This window comes from Manis pentadactyla, chromosome 4 (assembly GCF_030020395.1).
Source record: "Manis pentadactyla isolate mManPen7 chromosome 4, mManPen7.hap1, whole genome shotgun sequence".
NCBI lineage: Eukaryota > Metazoa > Chordata > Mammalia > Pholidota > Manidae > Manis > Manis pentadactyla.
This window is the reverse complement of record NC_080022.1, coordinates 78711893-78725649: the sequence shown is the minus strand read 5'-3', so window position 1 is coordinate 78725649 and position 13757 is coordinate 78711893. Positions and strand designations below refer to the sequence as shown.

The 13757-nt window shown below is 34.9% G+C and overlaps 1 protein-coding gene across 1 annotated transcript in view; it reads right to left on the bottom strand.

Moving 5' to 3' along the window:
- BRDT (bromodomain testis associated) overlaps nt 1–11706 on the bottom strand; it is a 64477-nt gene extending 52771 nt beyond the window's left edge. The window contains exons 1-3 of the mRNA XM_036906479.2: nt 11515–11706; nt 10791–10928; nt 9319–9433 (exon numbers count right to left, since the gene is read on the bottom strand). Coding sequence (XP_036762374.2) covers nt 9319–9433; nt 10791–10928; nt 11515–11700 — 439 coding nt within the window. The 5' untranslated portion in view covers nt 11701–11706. The remainder of the gene's footprint in view (nt 1–9318; nt 9434–10790; nt 10929–11514) is intronic.
- Nucleotides 11707–13757: the final 2051 nt, after the last annotated feature.

Below are 13757 nucleotides of genomic sequence, written 5' to 3'. Positions count from 1 at the left end.
TCCATCAGCAAACCCTTTTGCCATTATCTTTTTATTCAGAATCCACTGCTATTACAAGTGCTAATCACCCTGATCCAAGGCATTATCATTTCTCAACTGGATTACTCCAACAGCATCCTAAGAGGCCTTCATCTGCTGCTTTTGTATCTTAGAGTATGTTCTCAAAATAGTGATCAGACTGATCTCTCAAAATTCAAATAAGATCATGACACTTCTGCTCAATGCCCAAAGACTTCTACCTTCTCTCCAAGTAAAACCTGAAGTCCTCACAGTGATTTTTAAGGACCTATATGATCTTTCTATCTTTTTCTCACCTCTGCCTTCCTTCCAACCTCACTTCCTATCACTGTTCTCCCTCACTTATTTCACTCCAACCTACTGGCCTATGGTCCTCTAATTTGGTAAACATAGCACACTATCTGCTCTGCCTGGAGGAGACATCCTCATGGCTCACTACAATTCTCTTCAGGCCTTTACTCAAATGTCACCTTCCTAAGCCATCTTATGTAAAATAATCTTCTCTTTCTATCTCTCCATTTTTTAGTTCTCTTATTTTTTTCTATGCTATTGACATATAATATATAGGTATCCCTGACCAAATTCTTGCTAAACAAACTCAGGAACCAGATAGATGTAAATATATTTAAGATTGGGCTAGTACTCCTCAATCTGAGTTCTCATTACCCATTAAAATTTAGGAATCAAATAGATTCAGATAAGCTAGTATCTTTAGATATCCGAACTGTTGCTCTTTGAACTCAGAAACTAAACTAATATGTATAGTAAGGAATACTTACATTTACTTAATTTTATGAATTTCCCTAACTAGAACAAAAAACTCTGTGAGGGGAAGAGGACTTTGTTTTGGTTTCTACTGTAACTCTTGTGACTAATACAGTCCCTGTGACATAAGAGGATTCAATAAATATTTACTGCATTCCTACTGTCACGCTACCATTCTGGGTACTGGGGCACAATAAAGAACAAGGCAGACATCATCTTTGTCCTTGTAGAGTATTTTATCTAGTGTAAGAAATAGATTTTTTAAAAAGTAATTTTATTACAACTGATGCTGAGTGTTAGAAAATAAATAAATGAGGTGCTGACTAAAATAAGGCAGATATCTACTACAAAGAAGATAGCCAAGGAAAGCTTCTTTGAAGAGGCACCAATTAAGATATTACTATAAAGATAAGCAGCCAGCCAGAGAATGGGTGGCAGTAAAAATGTATTCAGTAGGAAAAAATTTAACGACTGAGAGGCAAGTAGCTTAGGATGAGAATGGAGAATTGGGCAAAGACAAGATAAGAAAGGACCATGGTAAAAATTTAGACTTCTTTCTTCCTTGAGAAGCCAAACGAGGTTTAAGCAGGTGAATTAGATGTTCTAGTTTATATTTAAAAGTTCACTTTTGCTATTGTGTAGAGAAGAGTCCCACAGGATAACTGACCACTGGGAGTAAGAAAATGGTAGGCTGACTATTTACAAAAGCCAAGAAATGCAAGCAACCTAAGTGTCCATCAGTAGATGAATGGATAAAGAAGATGTGGTATATATACACAATGGAATACTATTCAGCCAAAAGAAAGAAACAAATCTTTCCATTTGCAACAAATGGATGGAGCTGGAGAATATTATGCTCAATGAAATAAGCCAGGCAGAGAAAGACAAGTACCAAATGATTTCCTTCATTTGCAGAGTATAACAATGAAGCAAAACTGAAGGAACAAAATAGCAACAGATTCACAGACTCCAAGAAGGGACTAGCAGTTGCCAAAGGGGAGGGGTAGGGAAGGGCAGGTGGGAAGGGAGCAAGAAGGGGATTGAGGAGTATTATGATTGGCACACATGGTGTGGGGGGGATCATGCAGAAGACAGTATAGCAGAGAGGGCAAATAGTGACTCTGTGGCATCTTACTACACTGATGGGCAGTGACTGCAATGGGGTATGAGGGGGACATGATAATATGGGTGAAGGTAGTAACCACATTGTTTTTTCATGTGAAACCTTCATAAGAGTGTATATCAATAATACCTTAATAAAAAAATCTTAACTTCTCAGTGAGTCCTGATCTGAACCCATCGTAGCTGTCTCTTATTCCATACTAGAATGTAAACTCAAGAACAAGTTTTTGTTTTGTTCATTGATATATGCCAAGAAAGTAGAACAATGTTCTGAACATAAGAGGTACTCATATATTTATTCAAAAAATAAATCAACACCAATTCAATTTACTGCACTGAATGTAAATATTTTCTTTGCAATAAAGTATCACCATGGAACCACATTATTTAGACCAGCTACTATCATATGACAATTTCTCTACCACTGTGCATAAAAATGGCATGACTGGCAGGAGCGCAGTGCTACAAAAAGTAATTTGGAAACCTAACCTCCACCTCAAAGCCAAATCCTACCTATCCTTCAAGACTAAACTCAAGTTCTATCACCTCTAAGGCCTTCCCCAGCTTTTCCAGTGCAAGTTAATTTCTCATTCTTTTGAACCACAGCACATACTTTGTGTAATTTCATCTGACATTTATTATAATGAAGTCTTATTATTTTTTAAAGTTTTATTTCTAACTAAAATGTGGATTTAACTTGAGAGTTAGGGTGGTTACACTTCTTTGTAGCCCCACAATGTGTAACTTATAAGTGACAAGCGTTCAAATATATATTGACAGAAAAAGTCAAGGGATTTTTGTCTGAGGGACACTTAAGCTCTTAGCAGTAATCTGAGCTCCAGAAACAAGTAGCTGCAACTTAACCTGAAATAAAGTGTTAAAGTGGGTTTTTTTTTTTTCCTAAAGGAAAGCATTCTAAAGAAATAATTTTTACCTTGGTAGAGGTAATAGTTTCAGACATGAATAATTATCAGCTTGTTTAAGAACTTATATACCCTACTGAGCTTTGTGTGGACCTATTTTAATCGTCTTATAGAAGTCTAGGCCTTATATTGTCAGCCTTAAGGCCAATCTTTTTCAAAAATAAGAATAAAATAGGCACTTTAGTAAGTAGTATCTCACATCTAAAAGATCTATTAACAAAGAAAAAAGTACATACTACTATCAGTAAAAACCACCACTACCATCCCTTGTAGTGGTATAAGTCTCCTATATCCAAGTCACTTAACTGCATACTTTCCATTTACAACCATGAAATGTAAATATATTCCTTATGTTGTATCTGAGGAAACTAATGTGAAGATTAACGACCTTAACCACAGTTTACAGCTTCAGTGATCCAAGGATAAACCAACTATGACAACCTTGGTTTTAAGTTCTACAATAAATCCATTTGAATACTTAAAATTAATTTTCTAACTTCACATTTAAATATTATGATTACTAGATATAAAATGTTCCCCTCTAAAATTTTTTTCAAGTTAGGAGAAAAAATCTTCAGACCCAACAAAAACATTTCATTCTTGGCCGTGGGATCTTTTGGTAGAGAACATTGGCAATTTTGGTCTCTTATTACTATAGCAGATACAAGGTCCACTACAAATATGATTTATTGGGTGTCTACTATGTTAATGGCACTATCCTACAGGAAACCTGGCTCCAATACCATAATCACTACAACACTTTCTAATCTTTTTTTTCTCTTTTTTATAATTTAAGGTATCTTTGATATATAATCGCACGAAGGTTTCACAAGAAAAAAAATGTGGTTATTACATTCATTCTTATTATCGAATCCCCACACACACCCCATTGCAGTCACTGTCCATCAATGTAGTAAGATGCCACAGAGTCCCTGTTTGTCTTCTCTGACCTACACTGTCTTCCCTGTCACTCCACACACACCATGTGCACCAATCATGATACTGCACAATCCCCTTCTTGCTCCCTCCTGACCCGCCCTCCCACACCCCTCCCCTTTGGCAACCACTAGTCCTTTCTTGGAGTCTGTGAGTCTGCTGCTATTTTGTTCCTTCAGCTTTGCTTCGTTGTTATACTCCACAAATGAGGGAAATCATTTGGTACTTGTCTTTCTCTGCCTGACTTATTTCATTGAGCATAATACCCTCTAGCTCCATCCAAGTTGTTGCAAATGGTAGGATTTGTTTCTTTCTTATGGCTGAATAGTATTCCATTGGGTATATGTACGACTTTATCCATTCATCTACTGACGGGCACTTATGTTGCTTCCATATCTTTGCTATTATAGTGCCGTGAAAAACATAGGGGTGCATATGTCTTTTTGAATCTGAGAAGTTGTTTTCTTTGGGTAAATTCCTAGGAGTGGAATTGCCGGGTCAAATGATATTTCTACTTTTAGTTTTTTGAGGAACCTCCATATTGCTTTCCACAATGGTTGAACTAGCTTACACTGCCCCCAGCAGTGTAGGAGGGTTCCCCTTTCTCCACATCCTCACCAGCATTTGTTGTTCCTAGTCTTTTCTGTGTTGGCCATCCTAACAGGTGTGAGGTGATATCTCTGTGGTTTTTATTTGCATTTCCCTGATAATTAGTGATGTGGAGCATTTTTTCATGTGCCTGTTGGCCATCTGAATTTCTTCTTTGGAGAATTGTCTCTTCATATCCTCTGCCCATTTTTTTTATAGGGTTATTTGTTTTTGTTGAGGCATGTGAGTTATTTATATATTTTGGATGTTAACCCCTTATAAATATATTCTCCCATACTGTAGGATGCCTTTATGCTCTGCTGATGGTGTCCTGTGCTGTATAAAAGCTTTTTAACTTGATGTAGTCCCATTTGTTCATTTTTTATTTTGTTTCCCTTGCTCAAGGAGATGCATTCAGGAAGAAGTTGCTCATGTTTATATTCAAGAGATTTTTGCCTATGTTGTCTTCTAAGAGTTTTATGGTTTCATGACTTACATTCAGGTCTTTGATTCATTTCAAGTTTACTTTTGTGTATGGGATTAGGCAATAATACAGTTTCATTCTCTTTGCCAACAACAGTTGTTGAAGAGACTGTCATTTCCCCATTGTATATCCATGGCTCCTTTATCATATATTAATTGACCATATATGCTGGGATTTATATCTGGACTCTCTACTCTGTTCCATTGGTCTATGGGTCTGTCCTTCGGCCAGTACCAAATTGTCTCACCATGGCTTTGTAGTAGAGCTTGAAGTCGGGGAGTGTAATCCCCCCACTTTATTCTTACTTCTCAGGATTGCTTTGGCTATTCGGAGTCTTTTGTGGTTACATATGAGTTTTAGAACTATTTGGTCTAGTTTGTTGACAAATGCTGTTGGTATTTTGATAGGGACTGCACTGAATCTTTAGGTTGCGTTAGGCAGGATGGCAACTTTGACAATATTAATTCTTCCTATCCATGAACACGGGATGTGTTTCCATTTATTAGTATCTTCTTTAATTTATGTCATGAGTGTCTTGTAGTTTTCAGAGTATAGGTCTTTCACTTCTTTGCTTAGGTTTATTCCTAGGTATTTTATTCTTTTTGATGCAATTGTGAATGGGTTTTCCTGATTGCTCTTTCTGCTAGTTTATCATTAGTGTATAGGCATGCAACAGATTTCTGTGTAATAATTTTATATCCTGCAAATTGCTGAATTCAGATTTTAGATGTACTAGTTGTGGAGTGGATTTTTTACATACAATATCATGTCATCTGCAAACAGGGACAGTTTAATTTCTTCCTTGCCAATCTGGATGTCTTTTATTTCTTTGTGTTGTCTGATTGCCATGGCTAGGACCTCCAGAACTATGTTGAATAAAAGTGAAGAGAGTGGGTATCCTTGTCTTTTTCCCGACCTTAAAGGAAAAGCTTTCAGCTTCTCGCTGTTAAGTATGATGTTGGCTGTGTGTTTGTCATATATGGCCTTTATTATGTTGGAGTACTTGCCGTCTATACACATTTTGTTGAGAGTTTTTATCATGAATGGATGTTGAATTTTGTCAAATGCTTTTTCAGCATCTATGGAGATGATCATGTGGTTTTTGTCCTTTATGTAGATGTGGTGGATGGTGTTGATGGGTTTTCTAATATTGTACCATACTTGCATCCCTGAAATAAATCCTACTTGATCATGATGGATGATATTTTTGATGTATTTTTGAATTCAGTTTGCTAATATTTTGTTGAGTATTTTTGCATCTATGTTCATCAGGGATATTGGTCTGTAATTTTCTTTTTTTGTGGTATCTTTGCCTGGTTTTGGTATTAGAGTGATGTTGACCTCATAGAATTAGTTTGGGAATATTCCCTCCTCTTCTACTTTTTGGAAAACTTTAAGGAGGATGGGTATTAGGACTTCACTAATCGTTCGATAAAATTCAGAAGTGAAACCACCTGGTCCAGGTGTTTTGTTCTTAGGTAGTTTTTTGATTACCAATTCAATTTCGTTGCTGGTCATTGGTCTATTCAGATTTTCTGTTTCTTCCTGGGTCAGCCTTGGAAGGTTGTATTTTTCTAGATAGTTGTCCATTTCTTCCAGGTTATCCAGTTTGTTGGCATATAATTTTTCATAGTATTCTCTCATAAATCTTTGTATTTCTGTGGTGTCTGTAGTGATTTTTCCTTTCTCATTTCTGAATCTCTTTATGTGGGTAAAGTCTCTTCTTTCCTTGGTAAATCTGGCTAGTGGTTTATCTATTCTGTTTATTTTCTCAAAGAACCAGTTCTTGCTTTCATTGATTCTTTCTATTCTTCTCAATTTTATTTATTTATACTCTAATCTTTATTATGTCCCTCCCTCTAGCGAGTTTGGGCCTCATTTTTTGTTCTTTTTCTAGTTTCATTAACTGTGAGTTTAGACTGTTCATATGGGATTGTTCTTCTTTACTGAGGTAGGCCTGTATTGCAATATACTTCCCTCTTAGCATGGTCTTCCCCAGATTTTGTGTTTTTGAATTATTATTGTCATTTCTCTCCATATATTGCTTGATCTCTGTTTTTATTTGGTCATTGATCCATTGATTATTTAGGGGCATGTTGTTAAGCTTCCATATGTTTGTGGGATTTTTCATTTTCTTTGTGTAATTTATTTCTAGTTTCATACTTTGTGGTCCGAGAAGCTAGTTGGTACAATTTTAACCTTTTTGAATTTACTGAGGGTCTTTTTGTGGCCTAGTATATGTATGATCTATTCTTGAAAATGTTCCATGTGTACTTGAGAAGAATGTCTATCCTGTTGGTTTGGGGTGTAGAGTTCTGTAGATGTCTGTTAGGTCCATCTGTTCTAGTGTGTTGTTCAGTGCCTCTGTGTCCTTACTTATTTTCTGTCTCATTGATGTGTCCTTTGGAGTGAGTGGTGTTTTGAAATCTCCTAAAATGAATGCATTGCCTTCTATTTCCCTCTTTAATTCTGTATTTGTTTCACCTACATAGGTGATCCTGTGTTGTGTGCAGAGATATTTATAATATTTATATCCTGTTGTTGGACTGACTCCTTTATCATTATGTAATGTCCTTGTCTCTTGTGACTTTCTTTGTTTTGAAGTCTATTTTGTCTGATACAAGTACTGCAACTCCTGCTTTTTTCTCCCTATTAGTTGCATGAAATATCTTTTTCCATCCCTTTACTTTCAGTCTGGTATGGGTTGGAGTGAGTCTCTTGTAAGCAGCATACAGACGGGTCTTGTTTTTTATCCATTTAATGACTCTTTTGTGTCTTTTGATTGGTGCATTGAGACCATTCACATTTAGGGTGATTATTGATAGGTATGTACTTACTGCCATTGCAGGCTTTAGATTTGCGGTTACCAAAGGTTCAAGAGTAATTCCCTTACTATCTAACAGTCTAATTTAACTGACTTAGTATGCTATTACAAACACAACCTAAAGGTTCTTTTTTCTCCCTCCTTTTTCTTCCTCCTCCATTCTTTATACATTAGGTACCATATTTTGTACTTTGTGTATCCCTTGATTGACTTTGGGGGTAGTTGATTTGATTTTGCTTCTGCTTAGTAATTAATTGTTCTACTTTCTTTCCTGTAGTTTTATTACCTCTTGTGACAGCTATTAAACCTTAGCAACACTTCCATCTACAGCAGTCCCTCCAAAATACACTGTAGAGATGGTTTGTGGGAGGTAAATTCTCTCAGCTTGCTTATCTGGAAATTGTTTAATCCCTCCTTCAAATTTAAATGATAATCTTGCCAGATAAAGTAATCTTGGTTAGAGGCCCTTCTGCTTCATTGCATTAAATACATCATGCCACTCCCTTCTGGCCTGTAAGGTTTCTGCTGAGAAGTCTGATGATAGCCTGATGGGCTTTCCTTTGTATGTGATTTTATTTCTCTGTCTGGCTGCTTTTAATAGTCCTTATCCTTGATCTTTGCTATTTTATTTATTTTATGTCTTGGTATTGTCTTCCTTGGGTCCCTTGTGTTGGGAGATCTGTGCACCTCCATGGCCTGAGAGACTATCTCCTTCCCCAGATTGGGGAAGTTTTCAGCTATTACCTCCTCAAAGATACTTACTATCCCTTTTTTTCTCTCTTCTGGTACCCCTATAATGCGAATATTGTTCTGTTTTGATTTGTCACACAGTTCTCTCAATATTCTTTCATTCCTAGAGATCCTTTTTCCTCTCTGTACCTCAGCTTCTTTGTATTCCTCTTCTCTAATTTCTATTCCATTTACCATCTCTTCCACTATGTCTAATCTGCTTTTAAATCCCTCCATTGTATGTTTCATTTCAGATATGGAATTTCTTAATGATTGAATCTCCATTTTAAATTCTTCCCCGAGTTCTTGAATATTTTTCTGTACCTCCATGAGCATGTTTATGATTTTTATTTTGAGCTCTCTTTTAGGAAGATTGGTGAGCTCAGTTTCACTTGGGCCTTTTCCTGGTGTTTGTGAGATTTGGGTTTGAACCAGGTTCCTTTGATGTTTCATATTTGTATGTGGTACCCTCTAGTCACCAGAAGCTCTAGTTTCTGGAGCTGCTCAGCCCCTGGAGTGATGTCCGGATTTGCTGGGGAGCGGCGCTGGTGCACTTTTTCATGAGGTCTGCTCTGTTCTCCAGGTGCATGCAGTCTGGTGAAGCCTTCTTTCCTGTTGCTCTTTTAGGATTAGTTGTATTAACTAAATTTTTGTATTATATGTGCTTTTGGGAGGAGTTCTCTGTCTTACCTCTCACACTGCCATTTTTACTGTCTCCCAAACCCTCTCTAATCTTGTATGATAAGTCATTCAATTGTTCACCGTTTTGCAGACAATTCAAATGGACATTTTATACCAACAGATTAGGACGCAGAAGGACTTTTGGATGTCTATAGCCTTTGAGGGATTAGTTTTAATGATTATATTTACACACACACATTCATCTATATGAAAGAGAGAGAAAGAGAACACAAACTTTTCTGGCTTACCTTTCTTTATTCTTTCCTTGCCATCTATAACTTGCTCTTCTTGTGGCATCTGAGATAGTTTCTGCCTATATAATTTCTCTAGAGCTTGTGCCATAAGAACAATGTCATCTCCAGGCTAGGAAATATATAAAATATAAGGTTACAGTATAGTCACTGTACCAAATTTCTGTAATTTAGGCTAACTTATAAAAGGCAGTAACATAGTACTCTAAACAGTGTTTATTGCTTATAAATTAAGTTTAAAAAATAGTGTAGCAGCTCACATTTTAAATTCTAACACCATACTCCTTTAACTTCTAAAAAAGATCCAGGATGCCTGTCTGAGCACCAGAGGGTTACAATCTAACCGATCCTACTAATTCAAAAAAGATATTAAAAATTACAATTTCTTTCTTAAATATGTTAAAACAAAACTTTTTCATGACTGTGCAAAGTACCTCATGGTCTGACTTGACATGATTCAGTTTTCAATTACCTAAGTGATAAAATGACACTCTTTAAACCTTCACTACCTGCTTAGAAGTCTGAGAAAAAGCTAAATTACAAAGCAAAACTCTAAGCAGAGAATATTTATTTCTAAGGTAGTTCAGGAAAATTACTGAACTTCATTTTAAAATGTAAAGGAACTCTGTGGAATTCATTATTAAAGTAAAATGTAGTTGCCTATGGTAATTTCTGAATACCATTAGTTTTTATTTTTTAAAGATTCACATTAGCTAATCATTTTACATTATATACATATACATAGGATGGCACTGATAGTTACCTTGGGAACCAAATTAAAATTTTTATTACATTTCAGTGTCACCAATAACTTTGAATAAATGGGATATGAGTTTTAAAATTTTTAGATATAGAAAACAAATACTTTTCTATGATACTCTGGATAACTGGAATATTATATGAAAGAAATCTGAATACACAAGTCCAATTTTATGGATGAAAACAAAAGGGAACATTAACTTCAAAAGCAAATATATTATCATACAGGCTAATTCATTAACATAAATGCAAATAGTACTAGTAAGTAACAGTACTACTAACAAAAAAGTATCTTTAAGTTAACTTTTCATGAAGTTTATAAGTATCTAACTTATTTGGCTTCTTAGGTTATGGCCAGTCTTCCATACTGTGAAAATTTAACCAAGATTAGCATATCATAAAGCTTATCATTCATCTTATAACTAAAATGGCAGGAGTGGGGTAGAGAACATTTTGAAATAATACTTTATTCACAGAAGCCAACTATCATTGGTAATTTATTTTTAAAATACATAATTACAGCTATTTAGGAAAAAAAATATAGCAAGTAAATTGAGTATTAATATGTGAAAATTATGAAACCTAGTAAAAACACATTATCTTTAATAATATATAAAATATGCCAAATCAAAACTTAAACTATGAAATCAGCACACTTGTGCTATATGTAAGAGCAAAGAATTAGTAAGTAAAACATAAGGCTTACATACCTTATTGTATAAATAACAATTTGAGAACATTATATTGAAGTCCTCTATGCATTCTGAAGCATTCACATAATATTTATGTTCCAAGCGCTTCTTAATTGTATTTAAGTCCATTGGGTTTTTTATAATGGTATAATAATCCTATGGTTTTCAAGATGAAATTCTATGTTAGTAGTAAGAATGAATTCACTAGAACTACTGATATAAAGAAATTTAAGAAACTCTATACCTGTCACTAGAGAGAGCAAATGATTACCTTTAAAAAGCCATACTCTGGAAACCAAAACCTTTAGTAATGAGAAATAAAGTTGACTGCCGTGGCATTTTTTTTTTTTCTCAGATAAAATAAAACCCTATAAATAAAGAACAACAAAGACAAGAATGTAAGAGTAAAACCATCCTGGAAAATAGTGTGTGTGATGCACCTTAGTCTGTCAGGAAGTTTCTAAAGGAACTTCATGGAGAAGGTGACATTCACAACAAACCTGATGCAAAGTTCCAGTGAAGTCTGCTGTAACAAGAAAGCATGTACTACAATTTACCACAGACTGTTAAAGTAGGAACTTCAATGCTCAGAAAAATAAGCTTTGTTGTTTAGGAAAAAATACTCACTGGGATATTCTTGAGTGGTGATGAATAAATTAGGTGCTTCTTAAATATAATCTATAATAATCACGACTACTGTATTTCTTTTGGTGATTTACTGATAACTGGAAGCCACACTTACAGGCAACTTCAGTTTCACAGCATCCACAGGCTGCTGAAAAGGCCAGGAGAAAGCATGCTTCCATAAGGCCTTGAGGACGTCTTTCTGTAGATACTGCAGTTGATTCGTCAATCGCCCATTTTTCTTAGTATTTACATACTCTGGCGGTTGGGGGTTAACAGCTGCCTGTCGGCTTGGCAGAGACATTCTCAACTGCTTCAGATCCTTTGATTCCAATGTTGTCTACAAGTGCATATCCTTAAAAACAAAACAAAACAAAACAAAACAAAACTGAGCTACTTTCAAAGCACTTTTTAAATAGTTCCTATGAAAACTAAAAAGTATTGTTTAAAAGTAACAGGTATCATATTTTAAAGCACATCATGATTTCGGCAGGAAAAAAAAGAAGCCAAATGATAAATGAATCCATTTGTAAACAAATACCAACCTTTTTATATATAAATGCTAAAAGTTGTTTCATTATGTATGCCTTAGTTTTAGATGAGTTATTTTAGTCTTTCACAGTATTTATTTCTGCCTTTACAAACCACAAATTGAGGTCTTAGTAGGACATCTGTAAGCTCCACGTAATAAGAAATAACAGGGAATACTGAAAATAATATTAGTATATATTAACTCTACACTTACTAATTCAATGAGGTGAGAAAGGAAACTTTTTCTGTCTAATTAAAAGTGATTTATTTTAGAACCTAATTATTAGAAAGAAAAATGACAGATGTTAAAATGCTACTCATTAGTGCCTATTACTATACCTAAAATAAAACACTTTAAAACTTCATGAGTATTTCCGAAAGACAGTATCTAACATTCCTAGATGGCATGATTACTTCAAGATAAAAGAGTAAAGTACTACCACGAAGATAAACAAAACAAAAAGTATGATTATTTAATAAACTGTCCATTTTTAGAGACCAGTGTTACATTTAACCAGCATATATCTTTGTTTGCATTAACAGTGTTAGTTGTCAACTCTTGGCATATAATCACTTGTGGATTTTTAAAAATTGGGTTAAATACATAAAATTTACCATTTTAACTATTTTTAAGTTACCAGTCAGTATTAAGTATATTCATATTTTTGAACAACTAATCTCCAGAAACCTTTTCATCTTGTAAAACTTAAACTATGTACCTATTAAGTAACAACTTGTTCACCCCTCACTTTAGCCCTTGGCAACCAACATTCTATTTTCTGTTTCTATGAATCTGACTACTCTGGGTACCTCATTAGTGGAATTATACAGTATTTGTCCTTTTGTAACTAGCTTATTTATCTTAGCATAATGTCCTCAACACTCATCCATATTATAGCATATGTCAAAATTTCCTTCATTTTATAAATTTCAGTAATATTCCATCATATGCATATACCATACTTTGTTTACTCATTCATTCATCAGTGGCCAGTTGGGAGTCTGCTTCTTTGCTATTGTGAATAGTGTTGCTATGAACATGTGTGTGTAAGTCTATTCAAGACTGTGCTTTCAACTGTTATGGATATATTTCCAGAAGTGCAGAAGAGGAATTGCTAGATCATATGGTAATTCTGTTTAATTTTGGGGGGAATCCTGTACTGTTTTCCATAGCAGCAGCACTGTTTTACATTCCCACCAATAGTCAATAGGGTTCATTCTCTACATCCTCACACTTGTTACTTTTGGTTTTTTTCAATAGTAGCCATCCTAATAGGTGTGAGGTGTTGTAGATTATTTTTAAAATACCAATGCCTAGGCCACAACTTCTGGAGATATTGTTTGGGAGTCAATTTTGTTTGCTTTTAAATTTTCCTGGTGCTTCTGATGTGTAGCCAGGATTAAGAACTAATACATTAAAATGAAATAAATTATAGGATTGATAATCACCCCCAAGTTAATTCATTTCATGATTTCACTTCTCTCCCATTATACAATTATGAACTAGAACTCCTAATAAAGTCAATATGAACAAAGAAATGCTCTAGAGTGTTGCAAATGAAACTAGCTCTTATGCTGGCTTTGTAATTATTTAAAGCTAGCCTACCTTTTGACTGTCCCAAACACTACACTCTGCCCTCCTCCACAAAGAGAACCACTGCAGTGACTCTGTCCGCACAGATTAAATTGATTACTTCTGAACGTTACATGTACTATTACTATGTGTTTCACTGCGTCTGGCTTCCCTTCATCAATATTATGTTTGTGAGATTTATCCATGTACTTGCCTATGTTTTTGCTCATTTTCATTGCTGTATAGTATTCTATTGT